This window comes from Chrysemys picta, chromosome 1 (assembly GCF_011386835.1).
Source record: "Chrysemys picta bellii isolate R12L10 chromosome 1, ASM1138683v2, whole genome shotgun sequence".
In the NCBI taxonomy this organism is placed as follows: domain Eukaryota; kingdom Metazoa; phylum Chordata; order Testudines; family Emydidae; genus Chrysemys; species Chrysemys picta.
In genome coordinates, this window is record NC_088791.1 from 161,565,557 (window position 1) to 161,591,452 (window position 25,896).

The 25,896-nt window shown below is 39.5% G+C and overlaps 1 protein-coding gene across 4 annotated transcripts in view; it reads right to left on the minus strand.

The window, feature by feature from the left end:
• Positions 1-25,896, minus strand: part of CD47 (CD47 molecule) — a 49,195-nt gene that overhangs the window by 9,895 nt on the left and 13,404 nt on the right. The window contains exons 3-10 of one of the 4 annotated variants that reach the window (XM_065588258.1): positions 21,082-21,171; positions 20,182-20,280; positions 9,474-9,566; positions 8,844-8,939; positions 6,227-6,319; positions 4,065-4,093; positions 2,357-2,381; positions 1,633-1,660 (exon numbers count right to left, since the gene is read on the minus strand). In XM_065588258.1, the coding sequence (XP_065444330.1) occupies positions 1,635-1,660; positions 2,357-2,381; positions 4,065-4,093; positions 6,227-6,319; positions 8,844-8,939; positions 9,474-9,566; positions 20,182-20,280; positions 21,082-21,171 (551 nt within the window). In that variant the 3' untranslated portion in view covers positions 1,633-1,634. The remainder of the gene's footprint in view (positions 1-1,632; positions 1,661-2,356; positions 2,382-4,064; positions 4,094-6,226; positions 6,320-8,843; positions 8,940-9,473; positions 9,567-20,181; positions 20,281-21,081; positions 21,172-25,896) is intronic. The other 3 variants (XM_065588264.1, XM_065588252.1, XM_065588268.1) reach the window with 3 other exon arrangements.

Sequence of the window (25,896 nt, forward strand, 5' to 3'; positions counted from 1 at the left end):
TCCCGTGGGCTGCGGTGCCGCACGGTGCCGGTCCGGAGATGTTCTATCTCCACGCGGTGCCGGCGATCGGTGCCGGGATCGCGATCGGTGCCGATGACCTCTCCGGTGCCGGGAGTCGGATCTGGACCTCGACGATGACCTGGAGTAGGCCCGGTGCCGGGAGCGGCCTCTCGACGTCGAGCGTCGATCGTAGTGGTGCCGAGAACTACGTCTCGATGTTGATCGGTGCCGACGATCATAACGGTGCTGAGACGTAGAGCGGTGCCGCGACGAAGATCTTGGCCGCGAGTACGACCGGTGCCGAGGTGATATCCGGCGCCGGGACTGCGAGCGGCGTGGGGACCTGCTTCAGGACCTGGACCGGTGCCGTGGTTCCAGCCCCTGCGATGGAGGGCGCATCAAGGCAGGTTTCCCCCTAGACTGGACCGGACGAGTCAACGGTGCAGGCGGTGCCGGTGGTTGGGGCGGTGCCGGCTCCGTGAGAGCGATCAAGTCTCTCGCCGTCGCGAAGGTCTCTGGGGTCGACGGGAGGCACTGTATCACCGCCGGTCTCGGTGGAGACCCTGTCTGCACCGGACTCAACGGCCTCGGAGCCGGAGTCGACGGTGCTGGAGGCACCTGTTTCCGGTGCTCCACAGGCGGACGCGGCTCTACCCCCGGCACTGGGGGAGCCGGCGTCTTCGGCACGGAGATCCCCGTCTTATGGGCTTTTTTATGTCCCGGGGATAATGAACGGCGCCGAGGCACTTGCTGTGCTTGCGGTGCCGACGAGGTCCGGTGCCGTGGAGGCTTGTCCGACGCCACTCGCGTGGTCGGAATAGTGGGTGCCGCCGGGGCACTGCGCACCGAGGTGCCAGGTGCCGGGGCCTGACGCGCTGATGGAGCGTCCGGGCTAAGTGCCGCCTCCATAAGGAGTTGCCGGAGCCGAAAGTCCCGCTCCTTCTTGGTCCTTGGTCTGAAGGCCTTACAGATCTTGCACTTATCTGTTTGATGGGACTCTCCCAGGCACTTCAGACACGAGTCGTGTGGGTCGCTCGTTGGCATAGGCTTAGCGCAGGAGGCGCACTGCTTGAAGCCGGGAGCCTTGGGCATGAGCCCGGCCACGCGGGCGGGGGAAAAAGGGGGAGACAACCCCCTTAATCCCCTTGAACTATATAACAACTAGTAACAAGTGAAAAAACCAACTATTTAACTATAAACAACTAGAACTATAACTATAACTGTGAATGACTAAATAAGCTAGGGAGAGTGGAGAACAGCTATGCCGCGCTCCACAGTTCCAACGACCGTCAGGGGTGGTAAGAAGGAACTGAGGGGGCGCCGGGTCGGCTGGGGTATATATTCAGCGCCATGAAGGCGCCACTCTACGGGGCTCCACAGCCGACCCGCCGGTGTTGCTAGGGTAGAAAATTCTCCGACGATCGTGCACGCGGCGCGCGCACACCTAATGGAATGGATATGAGCAAGCACTCGAAGAAGAACTTAAAGATTGCACCCTTCATGCGATCTGTATCCTATGCTGCATCATATATTAGCAGCATCCTTGGTACAGGTGATTTTTAATTTTAAAATCCCAGAGTAAACGTTAATTAACTGGTCAAAATCTACAGCAGCAGGTAACATTTGACTCACCATCATTCTAACATCACTCCTTTTGCATCTTTAAAAGTCAAGCAGAGGATTAGTAATTAGCCAAGCAAATAATTAGAAATGTTACATGATTCGTATTCTGATTAGTTTTAAAATAGGTGTTGAGATATCACTACTTCCCAGTATGCCAATTAATGAATTTCTGAACAGCCTAAGGAAGACAGGTTTCAGGGCCACCCTTCTTCCACTGTAAAAATCCCCCACACCAGGCATTAACAGTGTTTCCTTCCCATATTGTTTTACTCCACCACCATGGGTCTTCCCAAACCCAAGAGATCACAGGGAAGAGGAGTGAGATTTTGCCTTATCTGACTGTGAAAGTCCCTTATCCCACTTAAATGCACCTCATAAAGAAGACTGGCTCAACAACAGCCTTCCTGGAGGAGCATCCCTTTTCCTCAGTAAGGCGTGGCCTTTTCGCAAAGCAGACAGGGATATTGTTCCAATTGTGATGCTACTTTTGTTCTAAAGCAGTCAGAAATCAATGGCTAGCAGGTGTAGACAGTACACAACACTCCCTTATGCCCAGAGTTGCAGGCATCACACAACAGCGATACATCAAACTCTTAGTGGCTCAGGGAGCTGGATAATTTGAGACACCTTACCCAAAGCAACAGCACTCAGTGCTAACCAAAATTGTGACCCATCTCTAAAAGGCTTTGTATAATCCCTTAAGTAAAAATATAAGATTTTGGTTACCACCTACCATTAAGTGGTTCTTCTACAGCTTTCTGTAAAATATTTAAAAATATTTATATATGTATAAAAAAAAGCCTTCACATCTATTTTTGGCTCGCCACAGTTAAATTACTCTAATTGACATATACAGTAAGTAGTGATTCTACAAAAATGAAAGAAGCTGAAGATTAGTAACTACGGCTATGAAAAATAAATCCACCAATAATTGCACTCTCGTCATGTTATCTCCAACCAGATCAGGAATCTCATTTTCCTAGTGAAATGTGTAGAGGTGGCAAGAGATACACAATGAGACACACTACTTGTAAGTGAAGCAGCAACGACTTTTCTCAATATGATCACTGGCGCAGGAAGCAAACAGCACCAAGATTAAAAAGTACGAGTTAATAGCTCTACAGGAGACATCCCAAATTTTATCTAGTAGGGAACTAACCAGAAGCAAAGTAATATGGACAAACAGGAAACTTGATAGATTTTAAAAGGAAATTGATTAAGATTGACAGTCTCAAATACACACCCTTTCCCCCTGGGCTTCAAGAAAGTGTCAAGAGTTATTTTAGAGATGTGCCCCTAATAAAAATAAATCACAGGCCTCTGAGTGCAAGGTTACCATAGCCCTTCGGTTTTAAAGAATTAAAAAAACCTTTTAATTTTAAAGGCAACTGCACATCTTTTTATAAACCCCTTTAACCCACAGCAATATGTGCTGAATTTCTCTTGATGGAGGCAAGCAATCCTAACCCTGATTTTCAGACCAGAATTTCATTGGGCCTCTAGACTCCTGTGTACTTTACTGTACCCACAAAACAATCAATCTGTCTCTCTTTGGAATCATCCAGTGCCAAATGTTGGGGCACCTAGCCACAAGTCCATCCAGTAATTAGACATCCAAAATTATACGGATTCTGCAGTTGTAAAAAGGGCCAGTTTGCATTTGATTACCCTTTGGAAAACAGGGTAACCACAATTCACAATTTTAGGAGGCAATTGCACCTAGTATATTTATTAAAAAAAAAAAAAAAGAGGCAGGCTGCAAAACGAGGATTATTTTCCTTAGAAAGATTCAAAAACATACACTTATTCTGCATGACCTAAAGATAAAAGCCACTCTGCTTTCAGATGGCCTCTTCAATATTAGGGGCATTGTAAAGAAAATTATAAAGGATATAGCATTTGTGTAGCTGGGAACCCAAAAAAGTGTTAGACCTTCAGTGTGAAAGAGACTGCAACAAAGAAAAAATAATTGGAGTGTGTGTGTGGAGGAATAATTTATTAAAGACAGACTGAAATCTTGTTTATTAAATGTTTACACGTCTATTAGTGTCAACAAAGGGTGCACTGTCAACTGAAGGTATCCATACAGCCACACAAAATATTCAGCATGGTCAGTGGAACAGCAAGCTTCCTTAGACAGCCTGACTACCCAATGGTCCTTCCAACTCGAGTTGGATAGGGTAGCTCTGTTTCCATTCAAATCCTTGGCCTGTCAGATAAGTTAGCCAGCAAGGGGACCAATTACAGATATCTGGAAGTAGATAATCAGGAACTGGACTAAGCCCACCAATTCAATTAACACAGACTACTGAACAGCTACCATATAGCAGTGACTTTTGCTTGCTACCAGTCTGGTCTGAATTCAAACTAGTGGTGAAAGATGAGGTATGGTAATGAGATACTGAGCCTAATTACCCCAAATTTATTATTTTTAAGCTTACCCTTGTTGGTTGTTCTTTCTTGCTGTAACCTAAAAATATTACAGAACATAAAAATGAGCACGTTATTAGCTACATAAAAGAATTCAACATTTAACTGAAGAAAAAGACAAAAGTTGGAGGAAAGCAACAACAGTTAGAAGGAATCACATCTTTGGTTATCCCAAACTACTTTGTGCGATTTATAAATTCTAGAATACTGCATCACTCTTCTGAAGAGGGGATAAATGTTCCTAGCACATGTGCTCCGTGTATTAATTCAGCTAAAGCACTTTGAGATCATGAATGAAAAGCATTACACAAGAGCATTATTATTGTTACTATAGCACTCTTGTGTTGGGAGCTATTGTTTCAACAATGATACATTTGCTATTTGTTTGTCCAGCTCACCACATAAAAAAATCTATCACATGAATACTGATCTTGCAATGGGATTTCACTGTAATAAAATCTGCTCCCTACCTTCCAAAACCATATCTAATAAGACTGTAGCAGCATAATCTGGTGATATAAAAACCACAAAAGTGAAGCTAAATAGTTTAGATCATTAGCATGTTGCACGAAAGCCAAACTCTGCCCTGAGATATGCACAGTGCCCATCAAAATCAACGGAAGTTGTGTTAGGGTTACTCTGTTGCCTCTTCTGGTCTCTCTCAGTTCACCCCCTCAGGTGTCAAGCTCCATGCCTTTACACCTCCTGGGATGGAATTCTCTGATTCTCCTATTGTTAGGCCAGGTCCAGAGTAGAGTACCTTGGGTATGAACCATGATAACTCAACAGGTCCAAGGGAGTTCAGCATCTGCAAGTCTTCATTTTGAGAGCTTGTGACCAATGGTTAATACAGGTGACCAGATCAAACCATTGTTTAATCTTAGCAGGTGACCAGATCAAACCATTGTTTAATCTTACCAGTATAATATAAGAATCAAGAATTTTAACACAACAAAGGGCTACGTGTCTTTCTGTTTTACCCTAATCCCCACCACCCTATGTTAATGGGCCAGGCATGTTTGCTTCTTCAGACCATTGTGCAGAATGACGGTCTCTGTCAGTCTTCTCTCAACAAACAGCTGCCTGGCAACTGCCTCCTCCTCTAGAGAATAACTTTTAACAGTTTAGTGTCCTTTTGAACCGTTTTGGCTTCTAGCCTGAGCAAAACAAGTCTTGTAACTTTGGCTGGAGCCTGGAAGTAGTATCTTCCTAGTTCACAGCTCAAGCAATGTCACTTAATGACTTCCACCTTGCTTATGGGGAAGTGGTTTATCTAGAGTCACTGGGATGCCTTCCTGCTAGTTTCCTAGCAGCCTTGCTATTAAACTAAATTACCATCTGAATATAATAAACATTTCAATAATCACATATAGCCATACAGTATTTATCCCAAAAACCAAGTCACATGCAAAATAAAAAACATATTACATATGAGCCCCACAACTTCCAGTCTGCACATATCCAGAAGCAGAATTTTCCCATAACTACATCTAATACACATGAATAAAAAAAGTTTTTCTCCCAAACTAGTCCCTTCCACCTACCTCAATTTTCCTTCTGCATTTAAGTTTCCCTCTGCCTGGATCATTTTACCTACTCACTTTTTGGTCACCTCCTTGGGTCTACTTCCTAAAGAAGTTTGTTTTTTACAGGTATTTATTGTATATTCCAAAAGCATATCATTAGATTATATACTTTTCTGATTACTTTATTCTGATACCAGTACTGGTTGAGGAGACCAATTCATGCAATGAGACAAATACAAATCAGGCTATGTTAGTAAAACCAATTCTAGAGTTATCTTGCTGGCCAGAGACTTTCCCAGAAGTTTAGCTTTGAAAAAGCATAAGTGGGCCACATTGCTTACTCCAGGAGTTCCCTTCACAAAATATCTACCAGATGTTGTCCCCACTCCTCAAGAAAAAGGGTTTTTGGGGAGGAAGGTTCACATGAGGGAGGGGAATAGGTCATAGATCAGTGGAGAAAAGGAAACTGGTGTCTGGAATTGAGAGACCTGTATTTTTTTAAAACAACGTAACTTATCAGATCGCATGCTATTTTTAAATACAATTATATTCACCTCCAAAAAAAGTGAATTCAGGGAACAGTTCTTCTGAACATTCAGATTAAAACACCAGAAAAAATGTAATAAAAAATATGAGGTTCTACTTACCCGAAAGAATCGCATAAATTAGGCCAACAAGTGCAATAAGAGCCATAATGGCTAAGCCAGCAATCACAACAGCACCATTTTTTGGACGGCATGCTGTTGAAAACAAATTAAACACTTATTTTATTTTAAGCAGGTAAAGGAACATATAAGATGTAATTTCTCACTGAATTTTTTCTGTTTATAGCATGAGCATTCATTTTCAGCTAGTAAGGGACAATAGTCTAATTTACCTATTTTAACAATATGCAAAAAAAATCCTTGTAATTTTTGAAATGTTATTTAACATATAAAATTATAGTAATCTGTTGCATTCTAAGGGCATTTTTAATTATTCAGTGTTTTTCTCCTTTTGATTAGAACTTCTACTCCCTATTTGCAATACTGCGCAAATTTAATACAATGAAAAATAATTTTGGTGAGAGACATAATTAAGTACATAGCAAACGTTTTGGGCCAAATTCTGCTCTCCATTACACAAGTCTAAATCTGGAGTGGCTCAAAAATATTCCCCAAATTCACATCGATAGAGCTGAGAGGAGAACTTGGCAGTTAAAATCTAACCTAATCCCCCACCAAAATGCCCACTCACCCCAGCCCCAGTTAAGAAAAGAATTTAAATTTGACTTCAGTAGGGCTACTCATCTGCTCAAAGCTAGGCATAGGCTTAGACTCAAGGTCTCTAATTTCTACTGAAATATTTAAATGTTGAATTTTTAAAAAAGATGTTGAACATAACATTCAGAAATATACACAAATTATGCTGTCTTATGCTGTAAATGGGTACTGTGAAAGGGACACCATCAATTTGGGAAAATATCACTTCTGTTTGAAAATGTTGCTCCTACTATAATAAAACCACCACCTAAGATTACGATAAATGAAAAAGATTAGCAAAAAAGTTATCAGTTTATTTAATTGTTGCATTTGAAAGCATTTAGGCCATGATTCTGCAAACACCTACATGCTTAACTTCATGTATTTGTGTAAGTGTTGGCAAGATAGGATCATAGTGTATAGTCAGATTGACTCTTTCACCTCTATAGTCAGTTTTTCCTTTGCTAAAAGACCCTTTGAAAAACAAAGCAACAGAAAATCCTTATTTTTCTCAAAGGAGCTTTTTGTTTGTGATATTTTTAAAGTCAAGATAGTATTTAAAGGATGCTCTATCAGAAGCAGGGTTTTTTTTTAATTAGGTAATTAAAAAAAATCCAAGTTAACATACTTTTTGAAAACAAATTCTTGAAGCTATTTGTAAACAGTTTTTGAGGCCAGTGCAGAGATGGTATATTTTTTCCTTTTTAAAGAAGATCAGTTATTGAAAACTCTCCATAACTTTTCTTCTCAACCCCCAACCACCATTTAAAAATAGTTACACCCTGTTCACACTGGCCAAAACAGTAATGCTACTTGACACCATTTTCAAGAAAAGTTTTTGAAACTGTTTCTTAACATGGTGCATTTAGTAGAACAGAGGCATAATTCTCTCAAGTCAAATTCACATTTATGCTTTCTAGGATAAGTCACTTCAAGACATCTACAAGAGACAGTAGATCTGGGAGCCGCAAAAATGGTCTGCTGATAAAAATCAGATATCTGTGGATTCCCAAACACACTGCCAAGGTTGGCCAGCCCTAAATTTTCCCTCTCTTTCTTCTGAGATTACTTCGCTCTGTGTTTTACTCTTGAAGAAAAAAGCTTCAATTTTTTGCTGGCCTACTAGAAAATAAAAGCCAAACGTTAATCAGTACAATGCAAGCATTCTTCTGAGTTTACTGTTTAATGAATTCGCATTCTTGCTGAAGCTCCTGTGATTCATTTGCCTCAACAATACAGTTAAAACCTACACAGCAAAAGCAAAGGTTTGACAATGCACGCTACTGATTTATTCATTTAAACATCAGATATGGATTCTGCCTCTGTGCCGCGGTCGGCTGGGAGGGAAGGATGCGGGCTGCCCTGACGGGCTTGCTGCAGGGCGCTCCCTTCCTCCACACCGCCGCCCACTACAGGGCGGCCAGAGCGGAACAAAAAAAAAAAAAAAGCGGCCATGCCACCCTAGGATTGGGCCGAATGCCGCCTCGTACAATCTGCCACCCCAAGCACGAGCTTGCTCGGCTGGTGCCTGGAGCCGGCCCTGTCTGTGCACGTGTGTGTTCTTTTTAAGATTGTGGAACAATCAAAACAACACAGTAATGAGGGTCAATGCTGGTTGTAGGTGACTCTCTAGGGTATGCAGTGTTGCAAAATAAGTAGTAAATTAAAGCAATCCTTTTTTTAGGCAACTGCTTGCAGGATGCAGCCATGCTGGATAGTCATACTAGTGAAACTATAATATGTAACATAATGCCTTTAGGCTATTTTTCCTTCACCAGATACAACAGTAGTAACACAGCAGTCCTAGAATACATTTATAACAATTCTATTGCTAAATCATGAAGCAGAAAAGCCATTTTACAAAATATTCCAGTGTTAATGTGCAAGTAAACTGTTCCCACTAGGTATAGACAAAGGTAAAAAGAACAGATACAAAAAAGTATTTTGTGCAAGAGACTCTCATTGTTACACCAAATTGCTAAAATTAAGTATATTTTCTTTTAAAAGAAGGTATAATGCTTACCTGTAATGCACAGGCCAAATCCAATGACAGCAATCAAATAACCAAGTGATTCCAGAATTACCACACCAATTGCAAATGATAGATTATTCTCATAAACTGGGAGGGAAAAAACAAATATTCTACTGTAGCTTTTGAAAGGACAACAAAAGAAAACATGTGAGGTTTGTGACCCAAACTGGACTAGGAACCAGGATCTTCTGAATCCTAGTCCTGGCCAGCTTGTGTGATGACTAAAGAAATCCTGAGCCAAAGAGGTAGGGCTTTCCCTTAAAGGATGAGGTACACAATAAAAAGGAAACAACGTAAGTGGAAAACTAAACAAAAAATCCCCCCAGGTTGTAATTCAATCCAATCCTATGACCCTGGATGAGGAATCTGAGCTACCCAAAGACATTCTACCCCCAGCTACATCTCCCAAGCAGCCAATTCAGTTCTTTTCTTCAGCACTTAAACCAGATGATCTCAGACTATCCCCTTGTTCACAGGACATTAGGAAGACCAGGACCCCAGCACACTGTCACCGTGCCTATTTATGAATGACAAACATCATGTTATAGTAAAAAAAAAAATTTTGTTTCTAATAGTAGATTGAGAAGCTTTTAATGAGACAGTAAATAAATGAATCCTCACCTATCTGAAGCAGAAAGTACTGACATGGCACTAAAATCACAGCAGGGAGTACAATTAAACCAAGTCCAATTTGATTCTCTGGCTTAAACTCATCTGTAAAGAGTTGTACAAATTAGTAAAACAGAAAATCATGGCTGACATTAAGCACATGCAAAGCAATAACCTCTTGGGATCCTCACACTTTTAGGGGTCTGGAAATCCCATGCAAGGTCTGCAACTCACTTCCTGACCTTTGATCTCTTTAAGCAGTGGGACAGGAGGAGGAAATCCGTTTTTGGCCTAATTCTCCCCTTCCGCAATTTGGAGCTCTGCAAATAAGGCTGCCCTGGAGCAAATCCAAATGGAGTAATACATTTTAAATAAACACCCAGTAATTATATAACCCATCAAACCTTGGTGAAGATTTTGTACTCTCTTCTTTCAACTGGCCAGGTTCAACCTGGAGGTTTGGACTTCCGCTGGGACTGTAAATATTTGTTCTGTACATAAGGGAGTCTGTGTCCGAACTTGTTTAAATACCAGGTTCTGGAGAAAATAACATTCCTGGATGGGATATTCCGAGCCCCAGGTATAGGAGTTTTGTTTAATATACTGTGTTGCTTACAGTGATAAGGTTTGGTTCAGTTCTTTTCTCAGTCCTGTTCATCCCTCCTTAAAAAAAGTTTCCATTGCCTATGATCTTGTATATTTAATACACCTCTACCCCAATATAACGCAACCCGATAAAACACGAATTCGGATCTAATACGGTAAAGCAGTGCTCCGGGGGGACGGGGCTGCGCACTCCGGCGGATCAAAGCAAGTTCGATATAATGCGGTTTCACCTATAACGCGGTAAGATTTTTTGGCTCCCGAGGACAGCGTTATATCGGGGTAGAGGTGTACTATCTTGTCTCCTGATTCTTCCTTCTATGATGGTGGATGCTCTTGGTAGCGAGGTACACTAAGGTTTCTGAGCACTCCACACACAGATCCTATTGAACTTCACTTAGATTAAAGACATTGTTCTATTCTGGTAAAGTTTGTGGCTCAGCCCAGTCAAGTACTGGACCAGACCAGTTTATGGGTTAGTATCCTAAGAGGAGGAGAGAGAATCTCTTCTAAGCCAGTTCCATATATATTACCACATATGGGGCCAGATCCTAAGCTTCATCAATTTACAACAGCTCAGGATCTGATCCATTGTGTTGGATACGGATATTAACATGTTTTGATATTGCTTTGTGCAGATTTGCATGTTAAACAGAGGTCTGCAAATATGGACAAAGATTAAACTACTTTTTGAGCCCCAGTTTATAAAAACTGAACTCCAAGTATGAAATTTAAGCAAGCAACCTCTTATGAACTCGGAATTACCCATTAAGAAATCAAAATAGAAAGAGGGTATACATTTCAAATGGCATCATTATCAAGAATCAATAAACCCAAACATAAGTGTTGCTTTTATGTTTACTAGATTTACTTTTTTAAAAAACAAAATCCAGTAAATAATAATACTTAACACTATACAATCTATACCACTTAAACACATTTTAACAGATTTTTATATGGCTTTGGACTCAATCCTGCAGCTGCTCTGCATTCGGAAGTCCCACTGACATCAATTGGAATTCTGGGTGAGCATGGAACAGGAGTTAAAAAGCCCTTTAATTATCGTATACACTCGATCATAAGCCGGTTCATTTATAAGCCAACCCCCCCCCCCCTCCAAGATGGATAAGTAAAAATGGAAAAATTTTTATGACCCGTTCATAAGCCGACCCTATAATTCAGGGCTCAGCAAACTTTGGCTCCCAGGCCATGAGGATAAGCCGCTAGTGGGCTGAGATGGTTTGTTTACCTCGAGTGTCCGCAGGCACGGAGGTAAACCTAAGTAAACAAAGTGTCCCGGCGTGCCAGCTGCTTACCCTGACAGGTCAGGACAGCAACTGGTGGGGAAATTTTTTGGGGTGGGGGAGAAGCTGGGGGTCAGTGGAGTAACCCCTGTGGCCACCCCCCACATGACCCCACCCCAGACCAGGACCCCCAAACACTCCCAATCCCATCCCTTCCCACCTTATCTGGGGAGGATGTCTCTGGCCTGGCTGAGCTGCTCCGACAGGCTGGGCAGGGCGGCTGCAGCATCTTCCAGCGGGCTGGGCCGGGCGGCGCGGCCACAGCCTGCTCTGGGGGGCAGAGCCGAGTAGCACAGCTACAGCCTGCCAGCCCCAGAGTTGCAGCTGCTTCAAAGGCTGGGGGGAGAGCAGCATGGCCAGAAGCGGAGAAATTCTAGCCCCGCCTCTTCCCTTCTGGCTGTGCTGCCTCTCCTTGCTCCCTCTGTTGGGGGGAGGGGCTGTATCCCATCTCTCCCTCTCTATACTCGTTCATAAGCTGACCCCCTTCTCTGGTGCTTCCCTTTTTTACTAAAAAAAATTCGGCTTATGAACGAGTATATACGGTAAGTCTTTTAATCTACATATGAAATTGATTTTCTTTTTGCAGTTTAAAAATAAAAAGAAACTTTCAAACTAAGAGAAACATCTACAGTATGTTTAAAGAATTAGAAATATACTTATCCAATATTTCATATTTCCTTCGGATTTTTTGGAAGCTGAGCTGATTCTATCGGATTATGCAGCTAAAGACTCAATCCAGAAACCACTTATCCATAATGTATAACTTTAATCAGACAAGTAGTCTTCTGTGACAATCACCCTTGACTTTAATAAATAACTTTAGTCACATGTATCAGTGTTTGTAAAATCCAGGCTTAAGTCAGTACTTTGTAGCTATGGAAGTTATACAAGCAATTTTTTTCCTCCAGGATCTACATAGTCGTACTCAGATTTTGGCATTCTTCTCTCATGATAAATATGGAGTCTGCTTTTACATTAAGGGGAAAGACACACTAATAGCCTGAACTTACACAACTAAAGTCAATAGGAGTGCTATCATTGACTTTAATGGGAGTTCTGATTGGCTCAATTCTTAAATTATAAACATTTTGACTCCACCCTCCAAGGAAACTTACTCTGCAGCTCATGGAATAACACTGATCTACCCTGTAACTACTAGCCCTTGCTTCTGGATAGTTTTGGGCACTTCAAGTAAATTGCCTTGCTCTGTCTCTCTGTATGTGTGCACAGACAGCAATACAAACAAACAGAAATCCATTAATTTCTCAACTGCCTCTCTCTCTGTCTCCAACCAAATCGAATACTACAGTGCAAACGCATATGAGTTACACAAGCAGAAGTCTTGGATTGTTGTTAGTTCTTTTGTTTTTCTGGGAAGTTCTGTAACAAGGGAGAAGGAGCAGAGTGTGCAACCAGAAAGGAGCAACACGGGTGCAGAAGCACGACACTGGGGGAAGAAGAGAGAACATTCTTCAGAGTGCAGCCTCCATTGTTGATTTCAACAACTGGTAACTGGAGCAAAAACTGCCATGCATGCAGGTCATAAAGAAGGCCCTATTTGGGAATATTTCCAAGAAATTCCTGTACCTCTGGATAAAAAAAAAAAACCGAACATGTGCCAAATGCAAACAATACAACGAGAAGATGTAAGGCCCGGTTGCCAGAATGAAACATGAAAAATAATCCTCAGAAAGCAAAGACTTTGAAGATGATGATGTAGACATGTCTGAACAATCAGGATTACGTGGTTAGTAAACTTATTTTTGCACTAGTCTATGGACTGCCTATGAGATCTTACTATGCTAGTGAACGATAACTTAGATTGCGGTCATAAGTTTGTGTTTTGGGTGGATTACTTATGAATTTCAAAATGTTTGTGTTTAAAATATAATTGACATGTTAGTTGTGGGAGTATTTATCAATTAAATTTTTACTGTTACCGCTGCACTTCTGAAATGATTTTTTATTGCTCAATATAATCAAATATAGTAGGTGAAGATTTTCTGTTTAAAAGTAGTTTTATTAGGCATTTATTAATTTTAACATTACATTTTTTTTCAAGCTGTCTGGCATGTTTGAGATAAGCATTTAAATAGATGTAGATAATCCTTATGATTTATTTTCACTATACAACTGGGTTTAGAATAAACTATCATTTAAACAGTGGTACAAACAGCTGCAATAGGAAGAATCTTTCATTTACAATTTTTTTTTTTTTTTTTTTTTTAAAGCAAGGCACTGAATAATAGTGAGAGTAACTTTTTTTTACCATTTTATTTCAGGATTCACTTATACATAAGGAGTTAAAAACATCCATCATCTGAATGTCTACAACTTCAGAGCCATCTGCTGGTAGCACCAGCAGTGCTGCAACTGAACATACATCAGACAATAAATTACCTATATTAAAAAAAACCAACAACAACAACAACAAAAACACCTTCTCTTCAACATCCAGTAAAATCATGGATGAGTTTGTAATCAGGACCAGCTAGTCCATCAAGACCCCATAGACTGCTCAGTTCATTTATGCAACAAATTCTCCCTTTCATCTTGTTCGGAATAAACTTTTCAATGACATGCTTCAATATTAAGATGAAGGCTCCACTCGGCAGAGCAGACATTACTGAAAGGTTGCTGGATACAGTGTACGAGAAGAAAACTGAGCAGCGTGCAAAAAACATTGACAAGAAATTCTTTAATCTGGGTCTTCATATAGGAAGAGCCAATAATTTATGCTTGTGTGGCAACAAAAGATGGGGTTGTCAACCTTATAGAAACAACTGGTACCCCAGAATACTTAAAAGTATTAAGAATACTTAAAAGTAAAAGTAGCAGCAGCAAAAGCTATAACAAACTGAACAAAAATTCAAGTGTCAAGTGCATAGCTTTTCACAGCAGCTATCCTTTAGTCCTATGTTGACTAATCTGACTGAAGAGAAATGTAGAAGATATGCTAGTTCTGTAGCCTTGGACAAACTGCAGAAAGATAGCTGCTGTATTGCTAATGCTGTTGACATTTGGAAAGTCAAGAGACACGGAAAAAAGAAATACTCAGCAACAAACTTAAATTTCAGGCAGTAAAGAAGTGGATGGATCAAGCACTTACTCCACCTCATTTTCTTGCCAGTATTCTCAATTCAAAAATGAGGAGAGAGTGGATGAGGTCTATTAGTTCTAAAAGTTTGAAGGACAGTCACAGTAACTTAGGAAACTACTGTCATTTTCAAAAGACTTAGGCAAGTAGGAACTTAAGCTTCAGTCACTTGGGCATATTCCAAAATTTTTCCAGGCTGACCTGAAATAATCAGTTTAATTCACTGATTACTGTTAATCTCTTCGTTCCTTTAATAAATTATTTAGTTGTAAATGTGAAACATGTTTTGATAAAATAAGTTCATGTATCCAAAACATTTAAGGTTGCTTTATTTAATAAAAGTAATTTTATATGCTGTTTTGTGTTTAATTAAATTTCAGTTACCATCCTAATGCAGCTTGTCACAAATCATGAAGAAAAAGTTAATTATCTAGTAAATAAGCAATATATCATTCACCATTTTCTAACATTCTTTATTAATTGTACATTTTGAGTATCTGTAAACAGTAAGCTATATAACTTCTTAAATAAATGTATATTGGTATAGCATACCCTATGCAGCAAAAAGAGGAACCAAATCTATTCTGTGCAAAGACTCTGTTTAGTTGTAAATCAATATGTTTAATGGCTATACAAACTAATGAGAATGTACCTTTCTTTAGAAAATAACTGAAGGACAAATGGAAAAACTGATTAAAATCAATTATTTAAATTGAGAGTTTCCACTTGGTGATTTAAAACCCAATCTACCCTGAATCAAAGAGTAATTATCAATGGTTCACTGTCAAACTGGGTGTATATATCTAGTGGGTCCTCACAGAGGTTTGTCCTGGGTCCGGTACTATTTTATATTTTCATTAACGACATGGATAGTGGAGTAGAGAATATGCTTGTAAAATTTGTGGAGGATACCAAGCTGGAAGGGGTTGCTAGTACTTTGGAGGACAGTATTAGAATTCAAAATGACCTTGATGAATTGGAGAATTGGTCTGAAATCAACAAGATGAAATTCAATAAAGACAAGTGCAAAGTACTACATTTAGGAAGAAAAAATTAAATGGACAACTACAAAATGGGAAATAACTGGCTAAGCAGTAGTACTGCTGAAAAGGAATTGGCGGCTTATAGTGGATCACAAATTAAACATGAGCCAAAAATGTGACGCAGTTGCAAAAAGGCTAATATCATTCTCGGATAATATTAACAGGAGAGTCGTATGTAAGATAGGGGAGGGGCAATTGTCCAGCTCTATTTGTCACTGGTGATGCCTTAGCTGGAGTACTGTGTCCTGTTCTGGGGTGGCATACTTTAACAAAGATACGGACAAACTAGAGAGAGTCCAGAGGAGGGCAACAAAAATTATAAAAGGTTTAGAAAGCCTGACATACGAGGAGAGGTTAAAAGAACTGGGCAAATTCTGTCGTGAGAAAAGAGGACTACAAGGGGGCCCAATACCAGTCTTCAAATATGTTAAGGGCTGTTACAAAGAGGACAGTGATCAATTGTTCTCCATGTCCACTGAAAGTAGGAAAAGAACTAATCACTTTAATTTGCAGCAAGGGAGATTTGGGTTGGATATTAGGAAAAGCTTTCTAACTATAAGAATAGTTAAGAACTGGATTAGGGCTTCAAAGGGAGGTTGTGGAATCCCCATCATTGGAGGTTTTAAGAACAGGTCAGGGAAATACCTGTCAGGGATAGTCTAGGTTTACTTGGTCCTGCCTCAACCCAGGGGGCTAGACTAGATGATCTCTCGAGGTCCCCTCAAGCCCTAAATTTTTATGGTTCTATAAGACATTTGGAAAGATAAGCAAGCGTATGTTTAAATTTTCTCAGTAAAAAAAAACAAACTTTGAAATAGAAGGTAAGAAGGCTCCTTTGTGGTATGCAACTTTAATTTATGATCCTCTATTTCAAGTAATTTTAGCTGTACTGGAAAAGGAAAATTGGTAAAACACTGTTGAGCAAGTGATCTCTCTTTCAGATCACTGACTCTATATGAAATTCCTAGGGGAATGCCTCTAGTGAGTCCACCTTTTCACAACTATTGTTATGGCTCCCCTTACTGATCAACCTATGTAGAAACATTGATTCTATCAAGAAATTTCAACTCCTCCTACCTTCTCATCACAAATTACCCATCTTCCCTTTAACCGTTTTTACTGATGGTGCCAGGGTGGATTTGATTTAAATCACTAGTCAGGAAGACTCGATTTACGCATGGATTTCTACATAAAAGTGCATTCTTGTTGATTGTTATAACCTTAATACCTATTCTTCACAATTCAGAGATAGATGTAGGTTTCATTTTTAGAAGGTACACACTATACATTTTTAAACCGTGATTTATTTTCAAACTTTTCAGATTAGTTTTACAGTTATATCAGAAAATGAATGATTATTTGGTTATTTCATTTACCAAAGATAATTGAAGCAGATATTTATGAAGTCATTGGGAGGTGAACTGTCTCCAATTCAACAGATTAATCATTAATATTTGGAGGATTTTCTTGCCATGCTGTATTAGGAGGAGAACATCACCAGACAGACATTTAAATTGTTTTATTTAACTAAAACAACGACTTTAGGTATTCTGGACTTTTTTTCTTCAACAGCAAACATATAATATTTTAACAAACAAGCATATGAATTTTTGAATTTAGTTAAACAGTCAAGTTTTTAAAATCAGGTTTGTTTTTGTTAAAATTGTTTAACTAAAATAGTTAAATGAAATATTAAAAAAAAAAATTAAATCGACTATGTCAGCCAAGTCAACATGAGAAACTTAAAATATTGACTTCTGCAGCTAACTCAGTCATCTTCACCTTCATTTTCCTGTTTGTTCATAATCTGGAAAAGAAAAACAAGCTTTCCTGCTTTTTCAGGTCCCAAACGATTTCTCAATTTGGAATGATTTAGTCCAAAGGAAGAAAATATTTTTTCTACACTGGCAAAAGAAGCTACTGCTGTTAAAAGTGTGATTATCACTTCAACAGTCTCCGAATCCAAGTACTTCAGTGACTTCCACCAGTTCACTGGTGCGACTTTCTTTAAAACATCATCAGCAGACATATATATCTTGAATGGTTCACGCTTAGCTCTGAAGTTTATTATAGTTGACATTATGGAGGGATGATTGCTGGATGCCCATGTCACAGCCAACCCCTCATCTTCAGCAGTTAAGGTCTGACCCTGGTAGCGAGTACTGAGAATATTTGCAAGAAAATGAGCTGGAGCTAGTGCCTGTCCCATTCGTTTTTTTAATGCTTGTAATTTAATTCTATCATTGCATATTTCTCTTTTTAAGATCTCACTCAGTTCCTTCCAAATTTTAACCACATCAGCAATAAAACAGCTATTTCCCTGCATTTTGTTCAAGGCTACAGAAATAGGCTTCAGGATACTCAGCATGTGTTCAACATTTCTCTTAAGCCCAATGTTGAGAACTTTGGCTGTGACAGTGCCATCTATTTTTTCATGATTTTGTTCACTATCATAAGATTATGCCAGTTCTTGATATAGTGCTCAAAACAGTCCACTACTGAGTTCCATCACACGTCTTGTGGGAGAGTTAGCTTGGTTTCTCCCACTTTTTTCAGAGCAGCTGCTGCAAAGTGGTTGTTAACGGAAGTATTTTGGAATTTCAACAACATTAGCTTTTATTTCTGGAACACTGAAGTCTTTGGCTAAGAGGTGCATCAAATGAGCACTGCAACCATTTGTTATTCGCTTGGGACTCTCTTCACTCTCTTCTAAATCATTTCTTCTCATCTTGGATACATTTGTAGCATTGTCTGTGACCAAGCTGCGTACTAGACACTTGAATTTTTTTTCAGTTTGTTATAGCTTTTACTGCTGCTATTTGTAAGTATTCTGCTATGTGTGCGCATTTCCTGATGTATCAATTCTTTCTGTAAGGAAGACATTCCCTTCTTCTGTTGTCACACAAGCACATAAAACAGGATCATTGTGGACATTGCTGCACCCATCAAGACTCAGGTTAACAATTTTACCCTCTAGATCTTTTGCACACTGCTCAATTTCTCTTTCAGACACTTTATCCAGCAATTTGCCTGCAACATCTGCTCTATTGGGTGGACTGTAGCCTGGTCTTAATGACTGAACCATGTTAATGAAGTGCGGTTCTCAATCATACAGAAAGGAGAGTTTGTTGCATAAACAAACCGGGCAATTTTTTCATCAATTACCTTTTTTTGTAATCTGCTGGTTCTTATCACAAACTTATCTATGGTTGTTTCTGGATGATGGAGATTTTTTTTCTTTTTGCTACAAGTGATATACTGTGGCTATGTGACATACATGAGGTGACAAACACTATCAATGCAGTTATTTAATTATTACCATATTGTTCATCTACTGTTCACTCAGTACTACTTTAAAGGTGAAATTGTAAAAGGAAGATCTGCCTATTTCAGCTATTTATTTTTTATCACAACTGCATCTAAAATGATGTTACCATATAGTAACAACTGTATTTTTTGCTCAAACATGAGAATTCAAGAATAGTCCAGAAGGAAGACAGTCAGTCCTTAAGAAGTATGAAATAAAAAAGCTTACTAACCTGAAAATCCTTCATGTTCAGACATGTTCCTTTCATCATTTTCAACACAGGTTCCTCTGAGAAGGAACACTTCTCATGATGTTGTTTCATTCGGGCTACCAGGCCCTGCATTTCTTTGTTGCACTGTTTGCATTTTGCACGTATGCCTGTCTTACTCACAGGTAGAGGAACTTCATTAAAATATTCCCAAATTGGGTCTCTTTTACGGCCTGCTGCCATTATAGGTTTTCCCTTCTAGTAACAGAATGGTATGGTAGATCTCAAATCAATGAAGGCTACACACTGAAAGACCTCAAGGCTTCTGGAATATGCTGTTCAAACAGTTTCACTTTTGTTTCTATTGCCTGTTCCTCCCTTCTCATATTTATCTCCAGACTTCTTCTCCTTGTCCAGATCTATTCCGCCCCCAATAATCTTCTATTCAGTGAACTTTTTGAAACTTTGCACTTTTAGAAAGAGGTAAGGGATTGACTCTGTGTAGACAAATTTGCAGAGGGACAATAGGGTTGAGGTCTGTTATTTCTCACCTCTATATAGTATTTATTTATTTAAAAACATTTTTGCCGTTAACAAGCATGTTATCTCTGGAGACACAAATCCACAGTTTGAGAACTGCAAAACTAAGCAGTATCTGATGGTATCTTCTAGACTGAGCACTGAGTCCCATTGGGTAGATTAACCTAAATAATCTACACAGAAGCCCCGGGAATCCCATAAAATTGGGTCCCTAATCCATGAACTATTGGAACTCATTTACAAAACTTTTCTTAAACATTACATGAATACATTGTCTCATATTATAGAATTAGAATTTATCATCCCTATTCCATGATGAGATATCTTTGAGCTATAATATATCTATCTTTAAATTGTTTTTTCCTCAAAAAGCATTTTATCAAAAACATTTGATTTAAATTTAAAAAAATCTGATTTTTTTTTTAAATCATTGATTTTTATCCACCCTGGATAGTGCACAGAAATTCAGTATTCTACCAACTAAAACACAGAAGAGTAAACTACTGGCCTGATTTTCAGAGGTGCTAACAACACGCATTTCCCAATGAAATCAACCTTCCGTATGCTTATCACTTCTGGCCACTAATCTGTTAGACGACAAATAATTATTACACTTACCTGAAATTAAAAGACTAAAACCAACAACAGCAGAAATTGTGATGACAACTCCTGCAATAAATAAGCCGATCTTCAGAAGTGTAGTTTCAAATTTTGATACTAAGGGAAAAGGAAAGTCAGAGAGATAATTTGTTTAGAAATGAAGTATCATTCACAAGAATACACAGCTTTTAAATTATGATCATGGTCAGAAAAAGGATCCCTTGAAGAATGGCACCTTAATGTTGTACATCTTTCCAGTTTTCCCTGTACTGACAGCAATAAAACTTGAGATCAGTATCCTAGATAAATTCCTAATCACAGATTAATTTATCTCCTGCCTACCACAGGGCACAAGTCAACTTTCATTGATTTCACTGCAAGCTGGATCAGTTCCATAAAACCCTTTTGCCATTTCAATTAGATATGCTTTGTCTTCATGTCTTTTTTCTTTTTTTTTTAATTGCATTATGAACTGGTTGTTCAGGTGATTAGGATGCTAGCCAAGGACATGGAAAACCTGCATTCGATTCTCTGCTTAGACACAGACTTCCTGTGTGACCTTGGACATCTCATAGATTAGTAAATTCCAAGGCCAGAAGGGACCACTGTGATCATCTGGCCTGACCTACTGTATAACAGGCCTTAGAACTTCCCCAACATAATTTAAAACTAGACTGAATAGCCCATTATTAAATATTTGTTCCCCGAAGAGGTACTTCTAGACTATAATCAAGTCACCCCTTAACCTTCTTCTTCTAAAGTGCTACCCAATCTGGCTTCTACTTTCCATCTGATTTTTTAAAAACACTACATTCCATTTTCTGTTACTCCATTTTACCCTGCTGCTTCATTTATGAAAATGATATTAGCACTAACATTCAGCATTTGTAAAGAATTTAAACAAAATTTAATACTTACCAGTAACGGCTAACTGAATCCAATAAAACAAAATAGCCAAGACCATGGAGAGTATGATGAGAATATTTTCTACTGGTGTAAACCACGCCACTGAATTGAGACACAAAAAGAGGGAAAAGGAATGGAGAGGTAGATATAATATAAACCCAATAACTTCAAATTTTAAGTGCTCGTTTTAGCCTAGTCTGTAGACTGCTTAACACTCTCTTTGCTACAAATTTTGAAAGCTATAACTACTCATTCAAGGTTCCAATTACTGTAACTCCCAATTCCAGAAATATATATGTTCCTTATCCACATCTGGACTAAGGAAGGCATTAGCAAGGTTTTTGTTCTTGTTTCACACATTTTACCACCACCACCACACATACTGGTATTTCTGCATTGATCTCTACTCATAAGTACGCTCTGATTTCACCTCTCTTTCTCTTGGTTGCCTTTCTCTCACTAATCTCTCATACCAGGTTGCCAGCCCTTCCTCAACGGCTCTGGATGGGAGCAGAGCCAACTGAAAGTTACAATACTTTTGTCAAGTGCATGCTGCTGTTCATGGGCACAACATGCAAAACAGCAAGGAACAGAAGGAGAAGAGAGTCTATCCAGGTAAAAAGTCATATGACTTTGTATGACACCTTCTGGCATGCATGCCAAGGGTTGCCTCCCAGTTACAGGCCTCAGCAATTTCCAAAATACCACTACTTTGCTAAAAGGCATGCATAAACTCTTGCATTTCTGCACTTAGCCTTCTTGGTTTAAATTCATACACCAAAGACCAAAGTCACCTTTTCTAAATTGTCTCTACTGTTCCTCTATTTCTGCCTCTCCACTCAATGGAATTTTGCATTTTCAGCTACTACTGCTAAAAGTTCACACCTTCAGCTAGATTTACATTGCTCACACACATCCCTGACCACACAACTCAACAGCCATAATCCCAGCCCCGGAAGCAAAGTGTTAAGTACAACTACATCACCATTTTGTGGTGAGACAAGCTGCCACACTCTTGACACCATGCATTGGACTCCTCATGGTTAGCAGGATGCTCAGCACTTCACATGTATGCCAGTTTGGTGTTGCCAGAATCACTGCTGCATGGAAATAGGATAGTAGCATGCTTGGGGCCTGATGTTCCTGGAGGTATGGGGAAGGATGCTAGGAGCAGGGCCACGATGAGGAAATCACAAAAGGGTTCAAGGACTTGGGGAGTTTGTGGGGAACAGGGGAAATATATCAACTTCCCTGTCGCAGTAAGAGGACTGACTTAGTAGGTGGTTTTATTGAGGGTCCTCTGTTTGATCAATGACCATATGGCAGTGTCACAATCACAAGTGATACACCTTGGGATTTTTGTGGAGAGCAGTACAGTAGGGAGAGTGATGAAATACACGTATTTAATAACGTATTGTTCCACACAATCTCTCTGCCAAGAAATATTGGACTTTGTCTTTTCCATGTAGCCAAGCACACAGGCTAGTGGATCTCAGAAGCCATTCCAATTTATCTGCCTTCCCACTTTGCCCCACAAATGCACACCAGGGCTGCCCATTAAAATGTCCACCGTCAGGGACAGGGCTACTATGTCTTTCAAAAAAAAAAAAAAAAAATCATAGCCAAAAGAACTTTGACAGTGGAAAATGAAATCATGGAAGCCAAATCCAGTTCCTGTTCCCAATACCCAGGCTTTATGCTTCTTTCAAAACCATGCTGCTAAACAAAGAAAAATGTATGACCACTAACAAATTCAATGTTTGTATATCAATGTTTCACACATAAAGATAACAGTTCTATAGCAGCGATCCTCTATCTTTTCTGGTCAACAATTCAAAAGTCAAAAAAGTTATGCTGTGACCCATCGCACTCCACAATTCTTTGCAGTCACTGAGGTCTGGTGGAGTGCAACTGGAGGCTGTCTGAAGCTACTTCTCTCCTCTGAGCCCCTGGCAGAACATTTATCATTTAAAGAGGCTAGAGAGGTGACTCTGCATCCCAGGAGTGAAGGAGTGTGAAGGTCTGAGAAGCAGAGCAAAAGTAGCAGGGAACTAGTCGCTCTTCCCCTGTAGTTGTGTTCTACAGGATACATGCAGTTAACTGTAATTGTTACAGGTGGCGGTAGTGGTTTTTCAGTTAAGTGCTATTTGGAGCAGCAGAACAGTAATGCCGATTGATATTAACTGGGAAATAGTTTTAATGCCAATTGATATTAAAACAGCATAATTGAATGTTAAACATGATGTACAGAAAATGCTTTAAACAGCATTTTCCATTAAAATAGTTGACATTAAGTGGGCTTCACTAATAGCTTATGCTATAGCATTAACACCTCCAATCCCCACAAAAATTACATAACTCTGGACCAAATATTGAAGTTCATACAGTGGCAAAACTGCAGATGAAATTAATGGGAGTTTTGAATGAGTAACAAATGCAGGACTTTCAAACTTAAGGTCTCTGCAATGAATATAACATGTGTAGTGTATGAACCTCAATACTGTAGAAGTCTGAAGACAGAAGGGCCTGATCATAGTTTTCAAATGTGTTATGAAGAGGAAAGTAATCAATTGTTCTCCATGTACCCTGAAGGTGGACAAGAAGTCATCTGTTTAATCTGCAGCAAGGGTGATTTAGGAAAAACTTTCTAACTGTAAAGATATTTAAGTACCGGAATAAGCTTTCAAGAGAGGTTGTCGAATCCCAGTCATTGGAAGTTTTAAAGAACAGGTTAGACAAACACTTGTCAGGGATGGTCTAAAGCAGTTGTCTTCAACCTTTTTAAGCACAAGGTCACCTTTGAAATGTAAGTACAACCCAGGATTTACCTCAAAGAAAATGTAGAAATAACAGTTTAACAGTATGTTAAATAAAGCTGAGATCAATTGCTTAATATACATAATTATACATTTTCCCTGCTTACTGAGTCTCAGTGTGACACGTGTGACTGCACATTACCTACCAGTGTCTTGAAATTTGGTTTGTAATTTGAAATAGCTAGTTGGAGCAGTCCAGCAGATGTGCATCTGTGAGGCAGATGCGATACTTGGATTTGATAATCTTCATTTGTGAAAACACCATCTCACACAAATAGGTGGAACCAAAGTAAGCTTTTGCTTTTAAGCGCAGGACAATAGAAGGGGATACTTTTCTCAGTTTGCAAGTCCCAAAAAATCGCTGTCCCTTGATCTGGCTTTCAGCTCAATGTCACTTTACATGGTAATTAGCTTCATATCAATTCCACTACTTTGTAAATCAAACACCTTATGGAATGTCACAGTCAATCTACAAATGCTTGCTGGAAGGAACAGATTTGAGATAGACGTGATGGAGCCAATCATCATGTGTAAGTCTTGAAATCACCTGTTGAATTTCTCTGCTAATTTGGTCAGCTGTGCACAGAACTTTTCTGGGTGGAACCATTTTTCTTTGCCTTCAATTTTTTCTAGTATTTTCTCCATACTTGGGAAGTGCTGCAGCATTTTATTCTTTAACTGGAAGGACCACAGACCCACTTTCAATTTGAATGCATTCACCGCACTGATCATATGTGAATAGTTTCTGTCCTTTCCCTGCAGTTCACAGTTCAGCTCATTCAATTTGGAAGTTATGTTAGTAAGTCTAGCAGCCATGCATTGTCTGACAGCTCACTGCACACTTCGTTCCTTGATTTTAGAAAAGTGATGATTTCGAGCATTAGATCCAAAAAATTTTGCAGTACTTTCCCCCCTCCTTAACCATCTCACATCTGCATGGAGGAGCAGCTCACCGTAAGCAGCGTCCACTTAGTCAAGTAAAGATTTAAACAGGCGATGCTGGAGGGTTCTTGCTTGAATTGAGTTTACAATTCTGACAATGATTTTCATTACATGTGAGAAGTCCATAACTTTACTCGCTAGTGCTTGTTGATGGATTATACAGTGGTAATTCACAAATGAAGGAAAATCTGGATCATTTCTGCAAAATGCAACAAAGCCTGCACGTGCGCCAAGCATGGCGGGTTCACCATCCATTGTGATCGAAACAAGTTTCTTGATTGGAATGATTTTCTCAAGCATGTACTTTTTGAATTCATTGTAGATATCTTCACCTCTTGTTCTCTCTTTAAGGGGCAAAACAGTCAGAAGGTCCTCTTTAGTTGTCGCATCCTTAAAAACCATTCGAACAAAAACAACTACCTGGGCTGTGTCAGTCATGCCAACCAATTCATCAGACTGCAGTGAAATGCATTCGCAGTCATTCAAATCTTGCTATAGTTGCTGAAAGACATCTTCAGACAAAGATTCCACCCGTCTTGCTACTGTGGAAGCACCAAGTGATATGCTCTGGATTGCTGTCATTATTTCCTCTTTGTTTTTAAAGTCTTTAAATAAGGAGTCTGCTGCCACAGTCATTGCCTCTTTAAATACTTCTCCATCCATAAACGATTTCTTGTGTTTTGCCAGCAGATGGCAAACACAAAATGATGCTTCAGTAGAGGCCTTCCCTTTTGCTGCTGGTTTAGTAAAACATGACTGTTGAGCTTTCAAAACAGCCTTCAATTCATTAACTTTCTTCGTACAGAGTGCGCTATTCAAGGGGAAACTGTTCTTGAATTTGCTATGCATTGTTTTGTGGTGCTTTTCTAAATTCCCCTTTTTACAGTAACTCCTCACTTAACGCTGTAGTTATGTTCCTGAAAAATGCGACTTTAAGCGAAACGATGTTAAGTGAATCCAATTTCCCCATAAGAATTAATGTAAATGGGGGAGTTAGGTTCCAGGGACATTTTTTTCCACCAGCCCCAACTCCCCTTAGCTGATTGTTTTAATCCCCCACCAGGGAGCT